This window comes from Macrosteles quadrilineatus, unplaced genomic scaffold (genome assembly GCF_028750875.1).
Source record: "Macrosteles quadrilineatus isolate MER2022 unplaced genomic scaffold, UCM_ALF_1.0 Scaffold_6__1_contigs__length_79288215, whole genome shotgun sequence".
Classification (NCBI taxonomy): Eukaryota; Metazoa; Arthropoda; class Insecta; order Hemiptera; family Cicadellidae; genus Macrosteles; species Macrosteles quadrilineatus.
In genome coordinates this window covers 44,974,849-45,002,334 of record NW_026542599.1, presented here as the reverse complement: position 1 = coordinate 45,002,334, position 27,486 = coordinate 44,974,849, and the positions used below count along the sequence as shown (strand labels likewise).

The following is a 27,486-nucleotide window of genomic DNA, read 5'->3' as shown; positions in this document are numbered from 1 at the left end:
AAACAACGTAGATAAACAATTTACCAGAGCAAGTAATGAAAGCTCTAGATGAGTAATGAACGGAATTGCTCATCAAGTATGTCATTAAACTTTCCTGGATTCCGGACAATTATAAAGGATCCTGCTGAGCGGAACAAATTAAGAGGAGGGTTTACGCTATATCTTACACGTAGAAAGCTTAAAACACTCGAGAATATATCACATATTCCGTAAAAGTTTGGTGGGATAAAATAAGAGATAAATTATTCTACCGAAACATATGATAATCATGATCAAAGAATTAGTATAACATGGAATAGATGAAGTCGATAGCATTTCATATGATAAATTGTGTATTTGCAGTTTTTCCTATTTTTTTTTAATTTCCAATATCTCAAATATATTATGTTTGCTTACAAATAAGGTACTTAAGAGTTACTACAGATTTAACGTTACCTAAAACATTTATTTATGACATTATCCAGCAATAAAAATACAAAGTTTTCATCACATTTTGATATATGGAATCTAATCCATACTTCACGTGAAAAAATTGTTAAAACATAACATATTCACTACAACTTAACAAAGATGGAAAAACTGCAGAATTGCAAAACATATGATTTCCCAATTTCTCTATAAACCATTTTGAAGAGCTTAAAAAAGTTATTTAGTATATTGAAGTGTTTTTGTATGGTTATTGGTTACGGATTAAATGCAAAACTTTAAATTTAAAATTCCCATGTTATTGTTATGGAGTATAAGTAGACTGTTGTATTTTGCTTGCTTATGTATAGTATATTTTGATAAAACATGGCTAACCTATTTCTTTCATACTAAGCTATTATTGTTTTACTAAAAAAACATACTTTATTATCCTCCCTGTAGCAGCAAACCTAGGTACTCGTTAAACCTAATGTTAATGAAATAGATTTAATTGAAAATCAAATCAGGCTAATGTAAATGCACTTAGCCTGCAGGTTTGCTGTGGCAGGGGTATTTATAATTGGCTATTGATTTCACTAAACATTACAAATCATAGGAAAATCCCCATAATCCGTTTAGGATAGGACGTGTAACGTATCGGATTAACAGAATGAAAATTGGAATTATAATTACGATATCTTAATAAAATATTCAGTACAATTATTGTGTTGCTATATTCGTAATAAAATTAATAACACATATTGTGGGTATTTTTAACAAGCGTTAAAGATTAGTACTTATCAAAGATGTATTTAATTCAGTGACTAAATTACATACTAAGTGACCTTAACAAAGGGTCGAGGGCATGTGGTATGGTAAATTATTAATCAAAGGTAATTGCATTGGACCAAAGATATTAATCTGTCTTTGGGGATAACTAAACAAATTACGACATTAACATGGTTAACACCTAAGGCCTAAATATACTCTCATAATTATTATTAGTAAATACAAGTGCTTGAAAAACCATCAGAACACCTAATTTCTGAGAATTAGGTTATTAGGCATCATATTTACTGTGCCATAGTAGTAATAGTTACTTTCACGTTCAAATACAGTAAAAATTGAAATATTATTTTAATTTGATACTACTACGAACGATAGAAACTAATATTGGGTTGGTAAAGGAATAATATTTTATAATTCCTCAATGTGCAAATTAGTATCAACCACTAGTGCTATTCCTGACCGCTGTGATTGGAAGGTTACTGTTAGGACATACTAATTACATGACAATCTCTTGTGATAAAAAACCCACGATTTATGATTTGTTTATAAATTATATCCATTAGCTAATGTAATTTTTAAATCTACTCCAGGTAATTTTTTGTGTTTTTTTCGATAAAGGTTAGTTAATTCAAGTGCCAACCGTGTCAACAACATATACAAAACTTCAATTCAACAGGGACTCCTGAATAATTTCCTCCCTTCATAAGTTTTATGAATATTTGTATAGGCCTTCGCATTGAAATGGCATTAAACAATTGTTTACTCTCTCCACAATTATTAAGAAAATAATATTGACTGTATACAATTTTTTCTTTATGCTTGAATTTAAATTTTAAAATATAAGGTGAAATTTAAATTATTACAAATTGTCCAAAGGGTAAAATAAAAAATCGTGAAACCTAGCTTATATAAATTGTATGTTTGAGATCGTGTCTTAAGGTTTATTGTTCCTTACATAGACTAGGTAGTACAAGGCTTTGAAAGTCTGACATATATCAGGTAGCCTAGAGGTGGTTGTAAAGGAAGTCTACAGAGTGTAAGCTTGGTTCAATCCAATTACAACGCCTTACGTGACTTGTCTAGGTCAAGACGAAACACACGGCTTAACAGGAATACCATTTATAGGGACTCGAAAGTGTACATAAAACTTATGTTAATAATAATACAAAAGTTTTTACATACCTTAAAATAGTGTTTTGAAAAATATCTAAATAGCAAAGAATCTTTGAAGTGACAACATCACAGCAAAATTATCAGTCACCCGACGTAGGTACACTTAATAATTTAATAAATAATGGTTTGTTTCATTAATGGAAGTCCCAAAATGTTATTATATGTTATTATGATTTACAAGATAGGAGTCTCGGCTGTAATGTAAAAAAGGAGTTGGCAAACTTAATTAGATTAGCTGTTGAACTGAAATGTCTCTGGTTTTAACGATGTTAACACGTTCTGAACGCTTGCTTCGTGAATTATTTTGAGGGAAATCATTCATAGAATTCATCTAGCTTAAAAGAACAAGAGAATTAAGCTGGGGAATAATAAAAAAATCAAATTTGAAAGACAATTGATTAGTGCAATTTTATAACTTACAAGCTACTAACTGTTTCAAGAACTGTAGTTTGATTAAAATTGGATCCAAACTACCGAGTAATAAATTACGCAGCAAAATAAAGTAACTATAGTTGTTCATTACTTAAGATTCTACACACAAAGCTGCGACCGATTTGTTGAAGTGACCGATCATCTGGTAGCTGTGATTGATAATGTTGATCACATCTGTTGCCAATGATCCTCTAGCCAATCCCATGGACTTTGTTTAACATCTTATGTCAACCACATATACAGGCTGTCTAGTCTTTGAACAACGGTAATAGTTGTATTGCTTATGTCAAGACAAACACCTTTCACTAAAGAGCATGGATCCCTGGTGCCTAGTTTCCCGTCTATCAGACCGTATGTGTTTTTTTCACAAAAAATATCATAACTCCTAAACAGTTTTAAATACAGCATTGGGATTTTACAGAAGTGTTTCATCTTACTTAGACGTATTTTTAAGGGTGTAATGAAATATCATTACCAGTTTCAAAATGGCTGCCATGTAAAATATCAAATCTCAAACCCAACGAAAACCGTTTTGTAATTAAGTTACAGCATACATTTCCTGAAAATACGGACTTAATATACAGTATATCTTACTAGAGACGTTTAGTAATTATAAAATGTATTGCTCACAGAAACATATTACGGTTACATAATGAATCAAGACATCTTTCTAGTGAAGGAAGCAAGCAACTTGGCAAATTAGTTTTGAGTTTCAGAGAACTTGTACATGATCCCATCCAACTTACTTAGCTTTACTTAGCTCAACTTAAAATTGCTTAGTGAAGCAATAAACTTTCTTATAGACTATATACTCATATTTTGGAAATTTATAAATCAACCACAACATTCAGGTGGTGTGGCATTTCTCAATAATTATTTTCAATGATGAAATCTTTTGATGAAACAAAGGCGTAAACCGGCTTAGCTTTGCCTCCCCAAAATATAATGTAATATAATTATGAATCATTCTGCAAATGTTTCGTCGGTAGAACATAGTGGACTCATTCCTTAGAGTTATAAGATAATGGTAAGCTGATATTTTAAATTAGAATTAAGTACTGCTTTCACCTTTATGAAGAGGGAATAATTGTGAAATACAAACGGGATTTATCTTGCTTGATAATCCTGCATTATGAAAACGTAAAAATATTGTTTAATATCGGGATTGGGATAAGAACAACAGGCTGTGTCATGAATCCAAAAGGTAAAAATGCATAATTTAATAGCTAGATATAGCAAAAAACCATCATTTAAATCATAGCTCGGCTTGTTATCTTATACAATGCTCATGACCATTAAGCATTTGCGACGAAATGTTCTGCACTGGAAAAATATTACAAATAAGTGCAGTCGCAACCGTTTGCCGGGACAGCTCAGCCTACAATGGCTGGGTAAAGTTCCAGGGTCTGCGATAAGGTCAGGGAAACCACTAGGCCAAAAGCCGGGTCTAACCGGTATAGGACTGGCTCATACACGGGCACTGTGAACAAGTCAAAGACAAGTCACCAAAACAAACGTGCAATAATCACTACCAGGCCTACGCCGATTCTCCACACTCCTAGGGGGTCGTTGCTGACTACGCAACTCGGGCTTCGTCCTAACTATCCGATAGTTAAGCCCAGAGTGCCTAAAACACGGTGAGTTACACGACGACTTGCCAATAAAAACCACAACGCGTGTTATCACCAGGCGGGGTCTACTAGGCCACTATAATCCAATACACAACTCTATTGCCCAAGCTAACAACCAAACAGTTTACTCAATAATAATACCAGATAACAATACAAGTGCACTATATGTAGAGTGACTACACCACTAGTAGCTGGTCTCAATAAATACCAAGCCAAACAAGCAAAGCTAAATGGCAATTGCACTATTAAAATATTGAGCTACTTAGTAGCAGATAAATAAATATTAAATACGTTCCAAACACTAGATAAATATATTATCTGATAGCCGGTACTCCGCTATCCAAGCTACCAAGCTAACGTGTTGGATTACTAAGCAAGCTGTTCAGGTTAAATTAAAATAATTAAATGATTAATCAATACCAACCCTACTGCTACTACCACTACTGCTACTACATCAACGTTATATTGCTTAGCCGGGCTTCTGTTAATAGGCTAATAAAACTAGCTACTAGCCTACTGGCCTCGTGCTTCCAACTACGCACGCTAAATCGTGCAGCCTAGGTTTGTCGGGCCTCAGAGTTATTAGTAATATAACTAACTCTTGGTACAACACAAAATAATAACTACTACAGTCAATAAATTATATTATTTGCGCTCTAGCACCTGCCCAGAACCGTCAGGAATACACTTTAATATTATTCCTGACTAATATAAATCCTAACTACCGTCAGGCTTTGACCAGCACGGTTACAACTCTAACTCTCGCAATAAAATCAGATATTAATATATTCAAACTAATAATATCAGCTTTTAACCAAAACCAAAAGAACGTCGTCCACTCACCAGCAGTGGGTCTTAACACCCAACTTTAACACCAACACTGTTCACCGGTATCACCACACTCCGATGTACCACCAACGTACGCCAGCCGTCTCCACAGGCACAGGACACCAACACTCACTACTTGACTGTCCGAGATCCACCACTAGAATGTCCCTTCTCGGCTGTCCAGTAGTCCCGGGATACCCAAGCTTATCCGAACTGATAAGCCGGGTCAAAGAGCGCCAGCCAGGTTCGCCGCCGCCGCTTGCTTACCTCAACAGACGCGTGGCCCAAATAACGAAAATATACCCCCCTGGGAAAAATAACTCGTTACACCCCCCACTTACATCGGGGTAAAAAAAAAGAAAACGGCCAAAAGAAAAAAAATCTTCAAACTCCGACCAAAACAAAACACTCCGGCCCCTCACCCAATGATACCTCCTTTACCATGGGTCTCAATGTAAACCAAAAACCAAACTACTAGATTAACAAAAAAACAAATAAATCACTCCCACTCCAACTGCGAGCAGTAAACTAAAATTAAATATTGTAAAGCCCCACCCGCATCACGACACTCAATGAAGTGTCTCTAGGGTCCGGAGCTTGGCGGCACGGATCTTGAACTTGGACCCATCGGCCCGGGTCACCACCCAGCGCTTGTTCCTCAGATCCGTCTTCGACCACCCTTGGGTCTCCAACTCCGCCAAACGGTCTCGCAGGTGTTGTGGCACTTCGAACCCACGCTTGCCGCTGGCCTCCGTATCCACCCGCACGTCCGACTGAGAGCATGCCGGCGGCCTTCTCTCCGCCCTCTCAGTGAACCGTCGCTCGAGCCTGCGAGCCATGTCACCGCTCCGCCCAGACCGTTGAGGAGAATGCAGTCTCTCGCACCGTCGGGCCAGGAGCTTATACCTCAAGTCGACGTGAGCACGACGACGGGTCTCCTCGTTCCGGCGTTGACCAGGTTCCTGCTGTTGAGGTCCACCTTCCCGGCGTCTCCTCGTAGACACTCCTTCCGGATTGCGCCGATTCGGCTCCACCCCGTGGTCAGGTCTCCGAACCCTGTGTCCACCTAGACCACGGCTCCTCTCCACCACCTGACGCTGCTGGCTTCCCTGGTACCTTTGAGTCTCGTCGCGATGCCGCTCGAGCCTTCGCTTATGTTCTCGACGGGATCCTGGGTGACGGTGTTGACGACGATCCTCACCTCGCTGACAACCCCCCAATCTCGACTGGATCGCTGGTCTGGCGGCTGGTTGCGCGTCAAGCTCCACCACCAACTCGCCATCCTCCAGGTCTAGACAGGGCTCTTGGCTCTCGACGGGTGCCCGTCCCGAAGCTTCAGCCTCCGCCACGTCGTCTAGCTGCATGGCTGAGGTCTCGTCACCTAACAGCCTCGCTTCCTCTGCAGCCCTCCTTTCAGCATGTCGTTCGACTTCCCCAGTCACCTCCTCTACCACTTCGAAGATCTCCGATGGGGTTTCGTCTACCGGCAGCGTGAGGTCGATTGTAACGGCTGACGACTGAGGAGGGACGGGGTTGACGTTCCGGCGATCTTGGAAATCCTCCCTGTCGAATTTCCCTCTCTTCAGGACTTCGGCGATGGCCAAGCGTGCTGCGTTGACGTCGATCGGTTCCGTGATAGGGGCATTCCTCGCTAACCTGTCAGCGTATACGCACACAAACACTCCGCAGCTCTCTGCATCTTCTTGGCGGGGTAAGCTTGCGGGGGAGTCAACTAGGGCCCAACCATCCGCGTCAAACGGGAGGTTCTCGGACCTGGCGTACAGCCGAAGAAAATCAAGCACGCCCTCCATTTGTTGTCTCGCTGCAGCTCGTCGATGCCCGACAGAATCGAACGTGGCGATTTCCACCTTCCGGGGCCACACGCCGATCAGCGACCAATGTCCATGCTGTCCAACGTTCGGTAGGTGTATTGGAAATAGCAGGAGCTCTCTACTAAACGGGTTTATATTTCGCAACCGCCACTTAGTCGCCTCGTATCCTCCCCTTACCCAGTCGGACCTAAAGGCGCTATCACATGCCCAAACTGTAGGTAAGTGCCGGTAATAGAAACACCTGCGCTCAATAAGGCGAAGGTACCCATTAATCGCAATCCCGTTCACTAGGCAATTGGGACGAAGGGTCTCAATGTCTTCCGGCAAAACAAAAATCTCCGAACGCAGAGACATCTCAATACTAAGCCAAGCAGGTAAGCAAGCAGGCAAACAAGCAAGCAACCAAGCAACCACTACCCAAGCCCAAAGAAACTGCGATCACCTGCAAAAAACATAAAAAGAATAGCAAGCACAAGCCATGCACAAATCGCTATTTGACTACCCACCACCATGCATAACCAAGAATAACTAGGTTTCGGTTCTTTCATGGTAGGTCTTAAGGTCCTTAACATGGACGACGTGGGTCTCTCTCCTACCCTCGTCCTTTACCTCATACATATTAGGGGCCACTCGCTTGACTACGGTACAAGGACCCTGAAACTTAGGGGCCAGTTTGCCCACTATAGCTTCAGCAGCTGAGGACAAGACATGTAGTCTTCTCATGACTTGATCACCTCGATGGTATTGCACCTCACGTCGCCTAAGATTATAATATTTAGACTGACGCTGGAAAGCCCTCCTCAAGTTCTGTCGACAACTATCGTACATCCTCTTAAACGCCCGCTCCCGGTCACTATATAGCTCGTCCACGGTTCTCTCACGGTCATCTCCAGGCTCCGGTCCCGTGGTCAGAGACGACCCGATTGCCCTAGGTAGCCTGAGATCCCTCCCAAAACACAGTTTGGCAGGTGAAAACCCAGTGGAGTCGTGAACGGCGGTGTTCATCGCGTACTGGAACTCGGCAATGAGTGCATCCCAAGTACGATGATTATCCTGAACGAACTGGGCTATCATAGTTTTGATAACCCGGTTTGGCCGTTCAACCGGATTGGACTGCGGGCTGTAAGGGGCAGTCTGTCGGAACTCGATTCCCCACTCTTTCGTCAGGTCTCGGAACACCTTAGAGACGAACTGGGTTCCATTGTCACTCATTAAAATCACAGGGGCGCCAAAACGCAGCAATAGCCCGTCCTTGAATGCACTAGCTCCAGCCTTGGCCGTAGCTGACCGCAGGGGTCTTATTTCAACCCACTTGCTAAACAGGTCCTGGAAAACTGCAAGAAAACGATGCCCACCTTTGGATCTGGGGAATGGACCCATCAAGTCAACCGACACCGAATGCCAAGGTCCTTGAGGGTTTCGAAAGTACATTTGTCCTGCCGGTTTCTGCTGCAACACCTTGAATTCCTGGCACGCGACACAGGACCTAACGTATTCTTTCACGGCACGACGCCAACCCAGCCAGAAATAGTTTTCCCCAACCCGGGCAATTGTTTTCTTAACTCCCAGGTGGCCCGCCATAGGAGAGTCATGGTTCTCTACCAACACATCCTTAACCTTAGATGGTGGTACACAAGTTCTCCATACCACTCCGCCTTCATTGTTCTTATCTTTCCCAAGACGCCTGTATAACTCCCCATCCCTAACACAATAACTCGGGACACGTCTGGGATTGGACAACACACACTCTTTAGTGCGCTGGTACCATGTGCCATCTTCTGGCTGCATACCCTCGGTCTCTAATTCGGCCTCTCGTGGGTCTCCTCCCATCACAGCTACGTCAGCCGGGGTATCGTCATCTTCTCCACCCACGGGCTGACGGGAGAGAGCATCTGCAACACGATTCAATGTACCCTTGCGGTACCGGATCTCGAAATCATGCTGTTGCAACTCCATAACCTAACGAGCAAGCCGACCGGACGGTTCTTGCAGCTTCATCAACCATCTCAATGCCACATGGTCCGTTATGGCCACGAAGCGATAACCCTCCAGATATGGTCGGAACTTCCACACCGCCCAGACCAGAGCCAAACACTCCTTCTCGGTAGTCGTATATTTCCGCTCTTGGTCTGTTAATAGACGGCTCGCGTATGCAACTACGGCCTCTTTACCGGCCTGGTCTTGCGTCAAAGCCGCACCAAGGCCATCGTTTGAGGCATCTACTTGCAGCACGAACGTCTTCGAAAAATCCGGGCATGCCAAAACTGGTGTTGAGCTCAGGCGGTTCTTCATTGCTTCGAAAGCAATCTCCTGATCTGAGCCCCACTGCCATTTCTCCCCCTTCTTTAATAACTTGGTCAAAGGCCTGACCAACGACGCAAATCCGTCAACAAATCTCCTGTACCAGCTGGCCAGCCCAAGAAAACTTCGAAGGTTCCTCACGCTTCGCGGTGTAGGAAAGTCATTGATTGCCCTGACCTTCTCTGGATCGGTTGCGATCCCAGCATCGCTGACTACGTGACCCAGGTATTTTAACCGGGTCTTACAAAAATGACACTTGTCAGGATTCAGGCGCAATCCCGCCCCTCTCAATCTGGCGAAGACGGTCCTCAACAATTCCAGATGTTTCTCAAAAGTTTCAGAAACCAAGACCAAGTCATCCAGATACGCAAACGCCGATGGTTCTAGGTCCGGGCCGATCACCTTGTCCAGCAAACGCTGAAACGTGGCCCCCGCCGAATGCAAACCAAAAGGCATCACTTTAAACTGAAATAAGCCAATCCCGGGCACCGTGAAGGCGGTAACCGGGCGACTCCGTTCATTGAGAGGCACCTGCCAATAGCCACGGTACAAATCGAGAGTACTTATGTACCGGGCCCGCCGAAGCTTTTCTAAAATGGCGTTTATCCTCGGCAGGGGGTAAGCGTCCGGCACGCTGGCCTCATTAACCTTTCGCAAATCAAGGCACATCCTAAATTTGCCCGAGGCCTTTTTTACCAGCACGATCGGTGAGCTCCATGGAGACGAAGAAGGTTCTATAATCCCATCCTTCAACATAACATCCACCTCCCCATTAACCACAGCTTGCATAGCTGGATTTCTCGGGCAATGCCTCTGCTTCACCGGAACCACTCCCTCTTTCAGCCTTATAACGTGCTCCAAGAGATGGGTCTTCCCGGGTACGTCGTCAAATTTTGACAGCTCTCCCTTCAAGAATATCGCCAACGACTGGCTTTGGGTTTCCGTCAACGGCTTTATCACTCCCTCGCCCTTGACGTCATCACAAGCGGGATCATAATCCACGCCACTACCCACCAACGAAGTGTCAGATACTTCGGCTTCAGGAATAAGACGGGGATCTCCATCGTCAGGGCCTCTGGGGTCTTGGTCACTAATTTCGACCGTATCTAGGCAGCCCACTTGACCAGACCAGTCCTCACCCACGCCCATTCTTATCACCTCCGTCACGACCGTCACAAGTCCGAGAGGTCGTATTACATCCATACCCAAAATCATATCCGTGGTAAGAGTGGGAACGTACAAGGCGTCTCCAACCCACCGTCTTCCCGCAGCCTCCCCTGCCAATCTGAACGAATACTCGGCCCTAGACCGCGACCCATCTGCCATCCTTAGAGGAGAGGGTTTCTTAAAATGTTCTACCCCCTGGCGTTGCAGATGATCGGCAACTTTTCGCCCAACCAGGTTAACTACGGACCCAGTGTCCAATAACGCCTTAATAACGATGCCCATCAGCACAACTTCAACAAAGGGCCTTGTCTCCGAACCCAGCTGGTTCTCGTCTACCCCACCAACCAGGCTGTTTAGTTTTCCGAGCCACTCGGACCACTCTTCTGAGGTCGTTCGTTTTGGGTGGCCTTGCCCAGTTGACCTCCCGATGTCTGGGCTGGCCTGCCGTTTCCCGCCCGACAGCCACACTGACTCACCGTCAAACCAGGTTTGCCACGACCATAACAGGAGACGGTCCTTGGTTTACCACATTCTCGGGCAAAGTGACCAATCTCCTGGCACCTAAAACATTTCACCGTCCCCTGTGGACCGTCAGGCGCTCTAGCTGCTGTCACGGGCCGTTGACCGTGGACCCGATCCGACTTTAAAGCTACCCGTCCACGCGAATCGGCTTCCGGAGATGGTCTCTCGAAACTCCGCTTCTCGACGGCGGCAGTTTCGGCGCGCTTCTCCACCTTCTTTTTGGGCGTGTAGGCGGTTTCCAAAACCAGCGCTACGTTCGGAGAAGGAGGAGGTCGGAAGGCTGCCTTCTCGCGCATATAAGCCTCATCATCTTCGGCCAACTCAACCATCTCGGCCAGGTTCCTGAAGTCACGCCGTCGCACCATGAGTTTGTACTCAGGTCGCATGTTGTTGTAGATCAAGTCCAATCTACCATGCTCGGACAACGTACCACTACGCCTAAGCAAGGTACTTATGGCAACAACGTAGTCCCGGAAGTGCTCGCCTTCACCCTGTGTCCTTTTCCGGATCTCCTCATCCAAATTCCTCTGATAACCAGGTGGAAGGAACTGGATCTCAAATTGATGCCGAAAAGCTTCGAATGAATACAGGAGCTCCTTGCAATTCCTGTACCATAGAAGCGCTGAGCCTTGCAACAGCTCCGGCAGCGCTCTGAGCAGGTCCTCTGATTTTATAGAGTACGAGACCATCAGCTCTTCAAGGCGCTCCAGGAACGACACAGGGTCTCGTCGGCCATCAAACCTCAAACCCCACTTCCGTACCATGTTACATATTTTGGAGCAATCCTTTGGCTCCACCCTGCTGGCCTCATTTGAGAGCATATCCGAGCCTCGTGGCAGCTCCAAGCTAGAAGGCCGGGCTGGTCTCTCAGAACTATCACTGGGCCGCTGCCATCCCTCGGGTCTACTAGGTAACCCAAAGGTAGGCATTGGAGCAGCCACAACAGGGGACGTAGGGTTGGCGGGTCTTTCGAACCCATAGCCGACCCCATTACTCGGCGAGCCTCTCGCCTGTCGCACCACCGATGCCAGATGTTCTCTAAGAGTCCGGGTATCAGTCTCCAAAGACAACCCAAGGATCTCTTTAACCACCTCTAACTCCCTGCTAAGTCCCACTATCTCTGCTTGATTCGATTCCGCATTACCCAGTACCTGAGGTACGGTTCTCGGGGGGTCATGAAGTCCCATAGTGGTAATAGCCGGCGGTACATATGTCGGTGCAGCAGCCCCAGCCGTACACAGCCTGTCATCACTGTACCGACGGGCATTCCGCTGCTTCCAAAACGACGAGAATCTCTGCCGTAATTCTGCAGCAGTCCCAGTGGTCACCAAACCATACTGGTCCATCGTCCTCATGAGCTCCCCTTTCGAGAGGTCATATATCCAACCCACGCGACCGTCCCGGGGCTGCGACCCCAAGGACATAGTCGCTGGCGCGGAATAAGTCAGAGACGTTGTCACCGTCGTACCCACGACCGATGAAATAGTCGGCCAAACAGGCGAAGACGCAGGCCACAATGACGACGTCGTCATCACCGACAGTTCGGAGCTAACCCCAGAACTAGTTGTAACAATAGCAGACGTGATAGGCGTACCGCCTAGCACAGACGTCGTAGTCGTAGTCACAACCATATTTAAAATCCAAATACCACGACTAATCCGCAAAAATAAGAGCGAAACCAATTAAAATATATTTAACACCGTTATAATAAATCAAACCAATTATAGGTGTGAAAGTCAAACCACAAATACACAATAAGGGTTCTCACTCAAATAATATTCAACACTAAAGCTCAATTAATTAGCAAAATAATATTACTAACTAATATCTATGTATACAACCACTAAATAAATTAGGGTTCACAACACACCACGCTGTAACAGAAAAAAGGTTAGGCCTACCCAACCAACTATAAAATCACAGCAGGTCTGCCTAAAACTCTGCTCAACAGCTCAGGTCCGCAGCCAATCAGCAGTCCGCAGCAAATCTGCACAAATAAAATTATTTTGTTCGGGCGCCGTTAATACGTCAGCAACTCAGCACCACTGCCAACCTCAGTCCCTGTTCGTAGGCGCCATCTTGCGACGAAATGTTCTGCACTGGAAAAATATTACAAATAAGTGCAGTCGCAACCGTTTGCCGGGACAGCTCAGCCTACAATGGCTGGGTAAAGTTCCAGGGTCTGCGATAAGGTCAGGGAAACCATCTTTCTAGTGAAGGAAGCAAGCAACTTGGCAAATTAGTTTTGAGTTTCAGAGAACTTGTACATGATCCCATCCAACTTACTTAGCTTTACTTAGCTCAACTTAAAATTGCTTAGTGAAGCAATAAACTTTCTTATAGACTATATACTCATATTTTGGATATTTATAAATCAACCACAACATTCAGGTGGTGTGGCATTTCTCAATAATTATTTTCAATGATGAAATCTTTTGATGAAACAAAGGCGTAAACCGGCTTAGCTTTGCCTCCCCAAAATATAATGTAATATAATTATGAATCATTCTGCAAATGTTTCGTCGGTAGAACATAGTGGACTCATTCCTTAGAGTTATAAGATAATGGTAAGCTGATATTTTAAATTAGAATTAAGTACTGCTTTCACCTTTATGAAGAGGGAATAATTGTGAAATACAAACGGGATTTATCTTGCTTGATAATCCTGCATTATGAAAACGTAAAAATATTGTTTAATATCGGGATTGGGATAAGAACAACAGGCTGTGTCATGAATCCAAAAGGTAAAAATGCATAATTTAATAGCTAGATATAGCAAAAAACCATCATTTAAATCATAGCTCGGCTTGTTATCTTATACAATGCTCATGAACATTAAGCATTTGCGACGAAATGTTCTGCACTGGAAAAATATTACAAATAAGTGCAGTCGCAACCGTTTGCCGGGACAGCTCAGCCTACAATGGCTGGGTAAAGTTCCAGGGTCTGCGATAAGGTCAGGGAAACCACTAGGCCAAAAGCCGGGTCTAACCGGTATAGGACTGGCTCATACACGGGCACTGTGAACAAGTCAAAGACAAGTCACCAAAACAAACGTGCAATAATCACTACCAGGCCTACGCCGATTCTCCACACTCCTAGGGGGTCGTTGCTGACTACGCAACTCGGGCTTCGTCCTAACTATCCGATAGTTAAGCCCAGAGTGCCTAAAACACGGTGAGTTACACGACGACTTGCCAATAAAAACCACAACGCGTGTTATCACCAGGCGGGGTCTACTAGGCCACTATAATCCAATACACAACTCTATTGCCCATGCTAACAACCAAACAGTTTACTCAATAATAATACCAGATAACAATACAAGTGCACTATATGTAGAGTGACTACACCACTAGTAGCTGGTCTCAATAAATACCAAGCCAAACAAGCAAAGCTAAATGGCAATTGCACTATTAAAATATTGAGCTACTTAGTAGCAGATAAATAAATATTAAATACGTTCCAAACACTAGATAAATATATTATCTGATAGCCGGTACTCCGCTATCCAAGCTACCAAGCTAACGTGTTGGATTACTAAGCAAGCTGTTCAGGTTAAATTAAAATAATTAAATGATTAATCAATACCAACCCTACTGCTACTACCACTACTGCTACTACATCAACGTTATATTGCTTAGCCGGGCTTCTGTTAATAGGCTAATAAAACTAGCTACTAGCCTACTGGCCTCGTGCTTCCAACTACGCACGCTAAATCGTGCAGCCTAGGTTTGTCGGGCCTCAGAGTTATTAGTAATATAACTAACTCTTGGTACAACACAAAATAATAACTACTACAGTCAATAAATTATATTATTTGCGCTCTAGCACCTGCCCAGAACCGTCAGGAATACACTTTAATATTATTCCTGACTAATATAAATCCTAACTACCGTCAGGCTTTGACCAGCACAGTTACAACTCTAACTCTCGCAATAAAATCAGATATTAATATATTCAAACTAATAATATCAGCTTTTAACCAAAACCAAAAGAACGTCGTCCACTCACCAGCAGTGGGTCTTAACACCCAACTTTAACACCAACACTGTTCACCGGTATCACCACACTCCGATGTACCACCAACGTACGCCAGCCGTCTCCACAGGCACAGGACACCAACACTCACTACTTGACTGTCCGAGATCCACCACTAGAATGTCCCTTCTCGGCTGTCCAGTAGTCCCGGGATACCCAAGCTTATCCGAACTGATAAGCCGGGTCAAAGAGCGCCAGCCAGGTTCGCCGCCGCCGCTTGCTTACCTCAACAGACGCGCGGCCCAAATAACGAAAATATACCCCCCTGGGAAAAATAACTCGTTACACATTATTTATATGCATTTAAACGCAATATTTCGTATACTCAATTTATAAAAACATACACTCTGGCCTTTTATCTGTGTGTGCAATGACTGTTTTACCTAATATTAAATTTTAAACCAATTTTAAATTTTAACTCCATAGCAACAAAATCAAACTGTTTATTCATCCCATCGTCAATATACGTAGGGTTTATTTGGTTTTAGCATTGCAACCCCAAGCACAAGGGTTTGCCAACAAGGGCGGGCTTGTTCGTATACTGCTTGCTTTGAACCAACATTGTCCTTGGAGGGTTTCGTTTGGCAAAATTGTATTGTAAGCTGTTTGATCATCAAACACATCACAACTTGAAATTTTAATCACTGAGATTAAATATATACTGCAATTACACACGAATATAACATACGCTGTGTGGATCAGATGTCTGAAATTGTGAAATAAGCATTTAACAGTTCTGACTGTTTACATTGAAATGTTAACGTAAACATAAACTAAGTTTGTGAATTCCCTCATGCTTCTATAAACCAATTAATATATACTTTTGAAAACCTCACCTCAAAACTTTGGACATCCAAAACTTTGGTCGTAGCCCGAGAGGAACTCAGGGAAGTGAATAGTCCTATGACATTCCTAGGTATGTGCTTAGTTTCGTCTGTGTTGGTTTAGTATTTTGGTCGTGGCAGCTGGATAGGCAGACACCACCTCAATTTTATAAAAGTACTAGCTGCTGTACCCATGCTTCACAACGGGAAGATGTACCATACAACATTATCCAAACACTTGATTTATTAACAAAGAGCCACAAACTTTTTGCAAAAAAAGTAAGCTTATTACCTACACTGCAATTTGTCCTACTGTTTACATTAATATTGCGAGTCCCATGCCTCAAATTAAATTTAAGTTTCCTAAAATGTTTCACTCGCTTAGCTTAGTGAAGAGGTGTTAGGTTAATGAGACATAAGACTGCTTAAGGGTGTTACTCAACGTGTAATGAACCAAAATTAAATAATAAAAAAAACAACAGCAAAAGAAAACTATGAAAAGGCAAAAAACAACAATAGTAAGATAAACTAATTTACAACATTGAATTTACAAAAAAAGAAAATCAATTGAAAATTTAAAAGAATTAGTTACTGACAAATTACATGACTTGTTTGTTTTACAAAGCTTTAGTTATATATTTTATTCTTTTTACATACTGTTTATTGTCCCAGAAGCACACGCACCGTTACACGCACTCCCAAACTCCTGATCTTCTCGGTTCCGTGGCCCGTGGTGATCTCCTCAATTGTCCTCCCCAGGTCCTCCAGCTCTGTGACTCCTCACCCCTCCACCTTCTTTATTAGCCCTTCTCATTGGCTGATTACCGACAGGGTGTGTGGCTTATAGGTTAATGATGTTTCTTGGAAGTCAGCCCTACCGGTCATCACTTAGCTCACGTCAGCTGGGAAAGGAATTTGTAAATCGATGCTAATGCTACTCTGTTCACACCAACTGGTCGACTAAGTGTAATGTGAACAGAGTGTCTGCATAGATGAGCACCGTGTGTACGGTGTGTGGACAATCTTTGTGCTAAATTTGGGCTGTGTTGGTTTAGTATTTTAGTCGTCACAGCCGGACAGACAGACAACACCTCAAATTTATATTAGTATATAGATTCTTGTGTAAGTCTTACGGATATTTAATTGTTGGCATTTCCTTGTTTATAACCTTATTTTGAGGTGATTTGCCTTTGCCAAATTTATGTACGTCATAGTATACAATGAAATTTTAACAAAACACACATTGTTTCTGGTGCTGGTCTCATCTTAATTAACATATAATTTTTATTTATTATGATTGCTTATTCTTTTACATTTTTATTCAGATTAGTTTGAGTTGTGATTAATATAAATCTGTTATTTTACGAGCAAATTAATGTTGTATAATTTATGTGTTATTTTATATAAGTGGAGTTATAAACATAATATATATTATGTTTATAACTCCACTTATATAAAATAACACGTATAAATCTTCGCCGATGAAGCAAATCTAAGAACTTCGTGTTGGACCTAATGTTATTTAAGTAGGGAATAACTAAAGTTTTAAGGAAATATCTTAGTGAAAAAACGAAAAGCATAGGAGTTTCCTACGTCTACATGTTTCATGCGGCGAGGAAATTAATATTGCTTATGTGTGGTTCAACACAGTCCATTCACGAATTTTGATTTTGAAATAGCAGGGCTGTAAAGTATGTGGCTTAAAACTCCTGAATAATCACTTAAAAGCGAAAACCAGATATACCTAAGCCTTTATTGAAGGTTTATGACAAATTTAAACTAACGATTTGCCTTACGAGCACTTCCCTTAATTACACATCTGGCGCTTCATCGTTTCCTCTCCTTGATTGTAATCTCTTCATCTCCTAGAATTACAACGACATTCTCTATTTTATGAGAATAGATTGTTTGTTTAGCAATAAATTAGCTGCTAATACAGTACAATCAGCCATACATGTATACAAATTGCATTTTTACTATAAAAATAACTGATTTTATCACTATATTATTTTTTATCACTTATTACACCTTCCTGATTGTACCAAGTCACTAAAAATGGTTAAATGTATTTAAAGTAAAATGCATGCATTTTCTATTTAGCCATGGAAAACTAATCAAACAGAATATTATATTGAGTTGCCATATTTGCATTGGCTGTTACAACTAGCGCCAGATAATAAAACAAAAAAAACCCAGCTAACATAACATAAAATAACATTGGCGAAAAATTGTAGAATAACTTAAATTCATTTTTAAAAGAAATTATAACTATCAAATAAAGAATTATGTAAACAGTTATTCAATTTCATTATTCATTATTAAAATTGTATTTGAAAATGTGTATTTCTTTATTTTCTATTAATATTAATTGTTTTATGAGCTCTTATTTTCCGAAAAGGCGTGGTTAAACTTTCTTGGCTCTCTTTTAGTAACTCTATAATTTCAAACCTCAAAATTGTCACACCCCAATAAATATACAAAGAATACTAGAAGCACTTATTTAAAGACAAACCCTCGCACACACATTTCAGTATGTTATAGTATTTTTGTAAAGGTAATTTGAAACTATCTACAATTAGGAGAAGGAATTTTTCACAATACCGTTGGTTTATCAACAATCTAAGAATTGTGTAGCTAAAAATACACAAAAGTATATTTCCTTATCATAATGAATCAAGGCAGTTTACTTAGGCATGAAATGTGTAACTTGGTAACTTAGTTTGAAGTTGAAGAAAACCTGTATGCGATCCCGCTCAACTCCACTTAACAAACTTGATAGCTCTTGAAACATTGTTCCAGGAATATAACTGAATGCACTTAAAATTTACCTGAACCACATTAATAGACGGTAGTTTACTTAGTCACGCTAAGCATTTTGTGAATGGTTTTATAATACGATGGGGGCTTACGGGGGTTTTTACTTAAAGATTTTAGCTCAAATTTGCGATGCTTACTAAATATTTTAATCAAAAAGTGACAATGTAAAACTTAATCAAACATCAAATCTAATATTAACCATCCCTTTAAAAAAAGTATTACTTTGCTTAGTCGCATCAAGAGAACAAAACCTAAACAAAATTATTAACAGAAGATTGTGTAATATCTCACAAATTTAAATACAACGGTAGCACATCTTTCCATCCATATCGCATGTACACATCACTATTTACATAACACTAATCCCTATAAAAAATACTAAAACAAAAAAAAATCTTAAGTTCAAAGGGGTTGCTTTACATTATAACGCCCATACAGGTCGGGATTTATGCAGTATTAGCATTGCATGCCCAAACCCAAGGGTACGCTATCACAGAGAGGCTCGTTTGCATACTGCTTGTCTCTTGATCCAATATTCCGCTTAGAGGGTTTCATTTGTTGACCAGCTTTGAGGGACCTTCAAACAATAAATACACTGTCGCTTGATATTCTAGTCAATTCCCAAAATAGATTTAATGCATACGTAACTAACAACGGGATTCATTCTGGTTCAGCAATAGGCTAGGTAAATCAATAATAATTAAATAATTAATTTAATTAATAATTTAAATGATAATTCAATTTAATTTATCAATAATAATTAAATCACTAGGCAATATACATTATTCAGAACTCATAATATGAAGCTTTCAATAAATGTAGTTAAAGTCAATCTTTAATTTTAAAGTAAATTAACTAGATGAGTATGAGTTTGTATGAGGAATCCAACTGGAGCTAATGGAAAAGACACGTTTCCTTCAAACATTTGTATTTCGTAGGTGAATCAAGGAATAAAATAACCCATATTTAGCAATTTTCATAAACATAAAAACACCGATGGAAGTAAAAAATTTAATTTTTTATTGAGTTTATCATAAAAGTATTTGAGTAGATACATAAATAAAAAGGAATATTAAAACTCATCAAATCAAATAGTTTCTGACCTGTAAGATTACATAGCAAACGATTATAATGACTAGTGTATGTATTTATGCTTCATTCAATACGCTTTTCATTTATCTAATAGTTCAAACAACTTCATTTAGAGATTTGTCATACAATATAGGATATTACCGCTTCGAGGCTTATATTGAACAATACACCGCATGTTTGCAAACCTTTGTTGAATCAATGTTGAAATATTGCGAACAATGTTTGTTTGTCCGTTGAATGGATTCAGTTTTATTTAAATTTTCGTTGTGTATTTTATCCACTTTTCATCAGGGTGAATAGGTTATTTAGAGCCACAGTTTTAAGAGATTGCGATTTTTAGATTTAGTACAGATAATAAACCATGTCATCTATTAACTAATATTATAATTTCTTTTTAACGTATAACATAAAATAAATGTTTTAAATTGTTTGTCAAAATTTATTGGGTTTCGTATTTTTATAATTTTTTTAATTTTTTTTAATTTCACTTTTATTAAAACAATTCGTTATAATAAAAACTCACCAATAAAAATTACAACTGCTTAACACGATTAATTAATTTAATGTAAGACATTTCCTTACTTTAATCAATCTTAATGAATACCCGTAATTAAACGTTTTATTAATTTTATCGTACTATCGTTTTTTATCTATCCGTTTATAAGTATATTACCTAGAAAACAAGTTAATTCACCACATTTTGGTCACTACAGTGTGTTAAGACCACAGGATGGTCAAAACTTGGTTTGATAAAGTAGAATTACAAAAAGGGTACATAAATACAATTTGTTTGCAGGATGGACTCGACCTCAAGACCTAGGCGTTTCACCAGAGGCTGAGATACCTGCAGAGCTGTCCAACCTGAGAGGTCCCTACTTCGACACTTCAGCCTCCAAGAATGTGACAGCACTCGTGGGCAAAACCGCTTACCTCAACTGTCGAGTCAGGAACCTGGGCAACAGAACGGTAAGATCATAGATAAAATGGGTGGGACGGTGGTGTCGTCCTGTAATCTAGCTACTAGGAGGTCACGAAATATACTTCTACGTACTTACTAAGTACGAGCGATATACGTCAATGTATTAAGATTTATGGCTTGATATATATCACATACAAATAACTTTATTTGCATAGAAAGTAGAGTTCTGTAATCTTATGTTTGTTGTTTACTATGTAAAATCAAAATCTGTAAAAGTCAACGTAAAGGCAGAGTAGAGTTTTATCATACACAATCACCCAAATATTTGTATCGGTACACGGAAATACACACAAAATAGTATGTGAAGTATGTTTGGCAAAACCAAACTGCCAAACAGCTAATCATAAGCACTTCTTCACATGCATAGTTAAAATGTCTTAAACGTATAATGACGGACGGACAGACGATCATTAATGAAAACTTTGCTTACAATAGCTTTTCGTTAGGCATAGGTCTATGGACAGTAAATATAAATACGTCTAATATCACTTGAAACATATATATACATATACACTTGTACAGTTTTAAAAATACGGTAAATATATACAACGATGATGAATGGGATAGATTTCGGTTTGGACACTCCAATCATCATCAGACCGAATAGGCGAATGTGAATGACAGGAATCTTGAATGGCGTCCTTACCTATATCCTATTGGCTACCGAAAGTATACATTTTTCTTTGTACATTAACAACTCTTCTCAAAAATTTATTCGTTTAGTTTATTTTCATAGAATTCTTTAAAATAGAAAAATTACCCTCCATTGTGCCTTATGAGTGGCTATTTTGTAATATTAGTTGTGCGACGTCTGATCTTTCAAGTTCGGTGTTCCCCTATGCAGACACGTGGTTTTTGAAACGTTTAACAAAGTTCACAGTTTGGCCAATGTAGAATCTATCACAATCGTTACAATTTATTTTATAGATACACAAGGCATCGAATTTGTCACAATCTTCTTTTTTTGGGTTTAGTATTATACTCATGGCGTTTTGAGTCCTGAAGCCTATTGAAATTTAGTTTTAGCATGGTTTCAGGCATACATGTGGGCCACCAAATATAGAATAAATGAAAACACATACTTCAAGGATAATTAGGAAACAAGCATATCCATCTAATAAACTAAATGAAATTCTCGAAACACACTCCCGACCCAGAGCTTGTCATGGATGATATTTCCAATTACTGCACTATAGCTATAATATGTTGCAGGTATCCTGGGTGAGACACAGAGACATTCATCTTCTGACTGTGGCCAGATACACATATACCTCAGACCAGAGGTTCCAGTCGATACATTCCCCTCAAACTGAGGATTGGACTCTCCAGATTCGGTATCCCCAACGACGAGACTCCGGGGTGTATGAGTGCCAAGTCAGTACTACACCTCCTATAGGCACATCCATGTACCTATCTGTCGTAGGTGAGCATATACATAGAGTGTGAGTTAAAAATCAGCAATGCATTTTTGCTAGATAATATTATATGATAAGTTTATCCATTTAGATCCATTATCTATGTACCCAGCTTTGTTACAGAACTGATTGGTTGAACTCAAGTAGATTATATAGCAACTTTGTAAAGCCTATGTAAATAAAAATCTTGGTATTCATAGTTAAATTATAGTATTACATTTATCTCTAGAGTATTTTAATCGGCAATAGACACATTTATAAACATAGCTGAAAATATTAACGACATTAATGCAACTTTTTAAAACATTTCACTCACGAAAGAATAATTTAATTCACTAAAACAAATGTTGAAACCTTTAAACAAAAACTGTGGAAACTAAATCATCCCACAGAGGTGAAAATTAGTCGAAAATTAATTCAACGCTCCATTAGTTACCTCAATTGGCAAATCTCTTATCATAAATTAACAAAGGGCGTCGCCAGCGGTGATTTAGCACATTCAGCACCTCTATTGTCAGTTGTCACGGACTGTCCGTTTTTACACGTGAAAGGCAATTAATGGGTTATCCCGGTAGTTAGTACAGTTTGGATGATTTACGACTAATTTACGGTCGTTGTTCACAGAGCCAATAACAACAATAGTGGGTGGCCCGGACCTGTATATCAACAAGGGTTCAACACTGAATTTGACGTGCGTTGTGAAGCATAGCCCTGAACCCCCGCCTGCCATCTACTGGACACACAATTCTGAGGTACGTTAAAAGTGTTAAGACAAACAATTTTTGAAATTACGGTGTAAAAAAATAAACTAAGGTAATTTTAGTGGTGTTTAGAAATCACTTTAAATTACTAAAATTGATGTGTCTTCTAACGGGAAGTACTGTTTAGTTTAGGTTAAAATCTTCATCGACGATTAACTGGAATAAAGTAAGTTTAATTATACTTAAATATCCATATTTTGAAAATGACAAATATTTTTGTTTTTAATTACCGGTACTATAATTCATTAAATGTTGAAATGTGGGTAACTCAAACACAGGGAGGCTAACATTTTCTTTTAGTGGAATTGTGGTATATTATATTCCCTTGAACTAACTTACTAGTTTTACCGTAGATCTTTATTTTAAATAGACTGACCTATTGATAAAGGTCTTGCACAATGGTAGAGTGAAAGGCTACGGTCCCCGAGATCCTGGACTCAAATACCACCTATCACCAATGGATTTTTTATGTCATAATGACGCGACCATCAAGACATAATCTGAAATTATGTTTAAAACAGGATACTGGTTACGAGGTAGTGTTTTAAAGCACACCTTAAGCCTTTGGTTCTCATATTTATATCAAATTTAGTTTTTTCAAGCGATGACACCTTTTCTTTCTCAGAGAATCCCTTATTTAAGTCATGCGTTGAAGCCACTTTTATGGTTTAAGCACTAATATAGTTGAATAAAGAGTATAATGACAGTTGGCAGTATTCGTGGGCATCTACCATCTTTAGGGCATAATACCATTACATATGAAGGAATGTGACCTCTAATTGCTCGAGAATACAGGCGGCTAAAACCTATACTGAATATACAGCATTATTGAAATCTGCGATATCTCCTTACATTGATCAGAAAAATATATGTCCTACGTGCTATTTAGAGTTCCAAGAATACTTTTTAGGGTAAAAGGTGATGTTTTTACCTCACTCTTGGATATGCATTCAATGGTTGGTACTTTCCTGTTAAAGGGAACATTCATTATTATCGATGATTTTTTTTCGATATATCGATATTAACAAATTGAAACATATCAGCTGACAACTACGATAAATATTGTTCAGTATATGAAACTGTTAAAAAAAATAACCTAACATAACTAACCAAACTTGCTGTAAAATTTAAAAATTCCGAGTTTAACTTGCCTTTTCTATTATCAAACCCAAACGGAAGTTTTAAATGGTACAGCAAGTTTGGTTGGTTATGTTAGGTTAACTTAGAACAGTTTCATTTCTTAATCCGTATAGACTATTTTAGCATAAACAAGATCAGTTAGTTGTTGTTGTCAATTTGTAATAGATCTGATCGGAAAACAAAAATATCGATATATCGAAAAAATCATCGATAATAATGAATGTTCCCTTTAACAGGAAAGTACCCAATGGTTTTTGCAGGAGATTAACTACGACTCTCCACGTGGTGGAGTCAGCGTCATCACAGAGAAAGGTGACGTCACCACCAGCTATCTACTTATACAGCGGGCTACACAGGCCGACTCTGGCAAATACACGTGCAGCCCTTCCAACGCCAACTCAAAAACTGTTGTGGTCCATGTGCTGAACGGTAAGTCTGTCGTTATCTTTGTATATAAAGTGGTAAGTTGGCCGAGTAAGCAGAGTTAGGTTTGGTTAAATTGTGTCTGATATCACTATTTTATGACTGAGTAGGTCTATTGTTGAGTATCTCAGACTTTGGTGCCAAAAATTCGGTTTTGGCCCCTTGTTTTATCCAAAAACTATTGATGGGTATGACCGCTTCCCTTTTAAAAAAGTTTGAGGTTTCCTATGTAAATTATGTAGATAATTTATATCTGAGCTAAAAATGTGTGCAGTTAAAACTTGGGGAAAAAATCTAATTACGTAAAAAGATTATATTGAAAGTCAACATTAACATTGGCCTTATGGGTTGCCAAGTAACCATGTTGGTTGAACAAAATATCAAGCAAAAAGTAACAAAAAAAACACTTGTAACACGTGTTGATAACAAGCTATCCACAATATAATAGCAAATTACAAAATGCAGTACAAAGGGATAAAAATCAAATGTTACTATTGAGCAAAGATTACACTGATGATTACTCGATATAGGTAAAAGGTTGATCAAATGCTGATTATTGTACTTGGATCTCTCCTACCAAAACGTAGTTCCCGAAGAACTTTGGAAATTTTTACTAAGCTTTGGTTTTACAGTGAAATAAATATATAATACGATTTATTTATTTTATGTCAATTAGATTTTAAACAAACATTTTCAAACAGCTGCTTTAATTTAAATGGACTGTCAACAAAATTGAATGCAAGTACAGGCTATTGAAAATATAAGCGTAACAAAATAAATGTGTTGGATATTGCCAGATTAAAATTCCCACCATGATAAATCGAAATTCAAATAAAAAATAAAAGAAAAAATTATGGTCATGCTGTAATAAGGTTTGTGTTGCAGGGGAGCAGCCAGCAGCTATGCAGCACGGTGGCCAGTTGCGACTGGAGTACCCAAGCAGTGTGTTTCTACTAAGTGCATCAAAGTATATCCAGTTGCGACTGAGCTACCCGATCAGTGTGTTGCTACTTAGTGCATCAAAGTGACATTGAATGTTCTTGTGTTGCAGGAGAGCAGCCAGCAGCATGCAGCACGGTGGCCAGTTGCGACTGGAGTACCCGATCAGTGTGTTTCTACTAAGTGCATCAAAGTGACATTGAATGTTCTTGTGTTGCAGGAGAGCAGCCAGCAGCATGCAGCACGGTGGCCAGTTGCGACTGGAGTACCCGATCAGTGTGTTTCTACTAAGTGCATCAAAGTGACATTGAATGTTCTTGTGTTGCAGGAGAGCAGCCAGCAGCATGCAGCACGGTGGCCAGTTGCGACTGGAGTACCCGATCAGTGTGTTTCTACTAAGTGCATCAAAGTGACATTGAATGTTCTTGTGTTGCAGGAGAGCAGCCAGCAGCATGCAGCACGGTGGCCAGTTGCGACTGGAGTACCCGATCAGTGTGTTTCTACTAAGTGCATCAAAGTGAAATTGAATGTTCTTGTGTTGTAGGAGAGCAGCCAGCAGCATGCAGCACGGTGGCCAGTTGCGACTGGAGTACCCGATCAGTGTGTTTCTACTAAGTGCATCAAAGTGACATTGAATGTTCTTGTGTTCTAGGAGAGCAGCCAGCAGCTATGCAGCACGGTGGCCAGTTGCGACTGGAGTACCCGATCAGTGTGTTTCTACTAAGTGCATCAGTCACCTTCCTAAGCTAGTGCAAGTGACATTGAATGATCTTGTGCCGATGGAACTAACCATTCTATGTTCCTACTTTTGACTTGACACCCATGTTTGTATAGATGCTCAACTTGAAACTTAAAACCTTTTACCAATGCTGTCGTTCTCATCCATTCCTGTTCTTCCGAGAACGTAATAATTGTCCAAGCTTTGATGGTGAGATTATATAATAATTAAAGATTTCAGTAAACAACACGATTTTACTAAGCTTGTACTAAGGGTACCTAAAAGAATTTTCGTCAAAGTAGGAGTGTAGATAATGATTGTAAATATATAAATAAGCATTGCACTTTTGGGACGAATTGTATATATTTATCTTTTGCCATGATATTTCGTCCACTGTAATTTAATACGAATATACGAAATTAATCAAGTCTTAAACTGTTGCATAGTAAGATTTTATTTCGATTTATGTATGCGTTTAGAAAATATGGGAAAACATTTGTTGATAAAATAAAAACTAAAACTGAAACTAAAATAAAACTATAGTTTGTCATTATCGATACGTAATTTATACTTGATCAAAACCTTAAAAATGATTGTTAAATTAGTCAGAAAATATTCTGTTGATTGAAATTTAATCATAATTCAAATAAATCCTGAAAGTGTTCCAAATGGAAACCCAATTGTCAAATCAAATAAATCCTAAACTTATACCATTGCATTAATTTAAAACAATTAAGGCTTTGCCAGTCTAAAAATCGTAAAGATGAATTTTAAAATTTCTTCCAACATGAATACGTATAAAGTGAAAATAGATATACTGTACAGATAGCTTTATTACTGGCCAGACTTATTGAAAATAGAGTTATATTATTGTTGAATGTAATATTATTTGTTATTAGAATCTATATGTTTAAGTGTACAAATTACTTTATTGAATAAAAAATATTTACAACATTACTCCAGATAATTTGTTTCCTCTCTATGTACCAAAGAAATAATGCGGACGTTAATCCACACAAGGGAGTATCACATCCACAGTGCATGCCTATAAATATCCACAAATAGTAGACAACACTACAGTAGCTTGTCGAAACAAACCGTGTGTTATCGATCTGTATTTGTGACTGTTATCAATAACTATTTCCACTTTAAAATAGACTCCTTAACTCAAAATAGTTTCCTCAAACTGGAATAAAACATTAATGTGAATGCAACATAATGCATAGTGGTATTTGCTTATACTTTATCCATAACTCT

General features: G+C 39.7%; 1 protein-coding gene across 1 annotated transcript in view; it reads left to right on the top strand.

Moving 5' to 3' along the window:
- The window catches only part of LOC128996722 (zwei Ig domain protein zig-8-like), a 105,388-nt gene extending 78,202 nt beyond the window's left edge, over window positions 1-27,186 (top strand). The window contains exons 2-6 of the mRNA XM_054422168.1: window positions 20,651-20,820; window positions 22,046-22,256; window positions 22,873-23,000; window positions 24,410-24,578; window positions 26,164-27,186. Of these exons, the coding sequence (XP_054278143.1) occupies window positions 20,651-20,820; window positions 22,046-22,256; window positions 22,873-23,000; window positions 24,410-24,578; window positions 26,164-26,261 (776 nt within the window). The 3' untranslated portion in view covers window positions 26,262-27,186. The remainder of the gene's footprint in view (window positions 1-20,650; window positions 20,821-22,045; window positions 22,257-22,872; window positions 23,001-24,409; window positions 24,579-26,163) is intronic.
- Window positions 27,187-27,486: the final 300 nt, after the last annotated feature.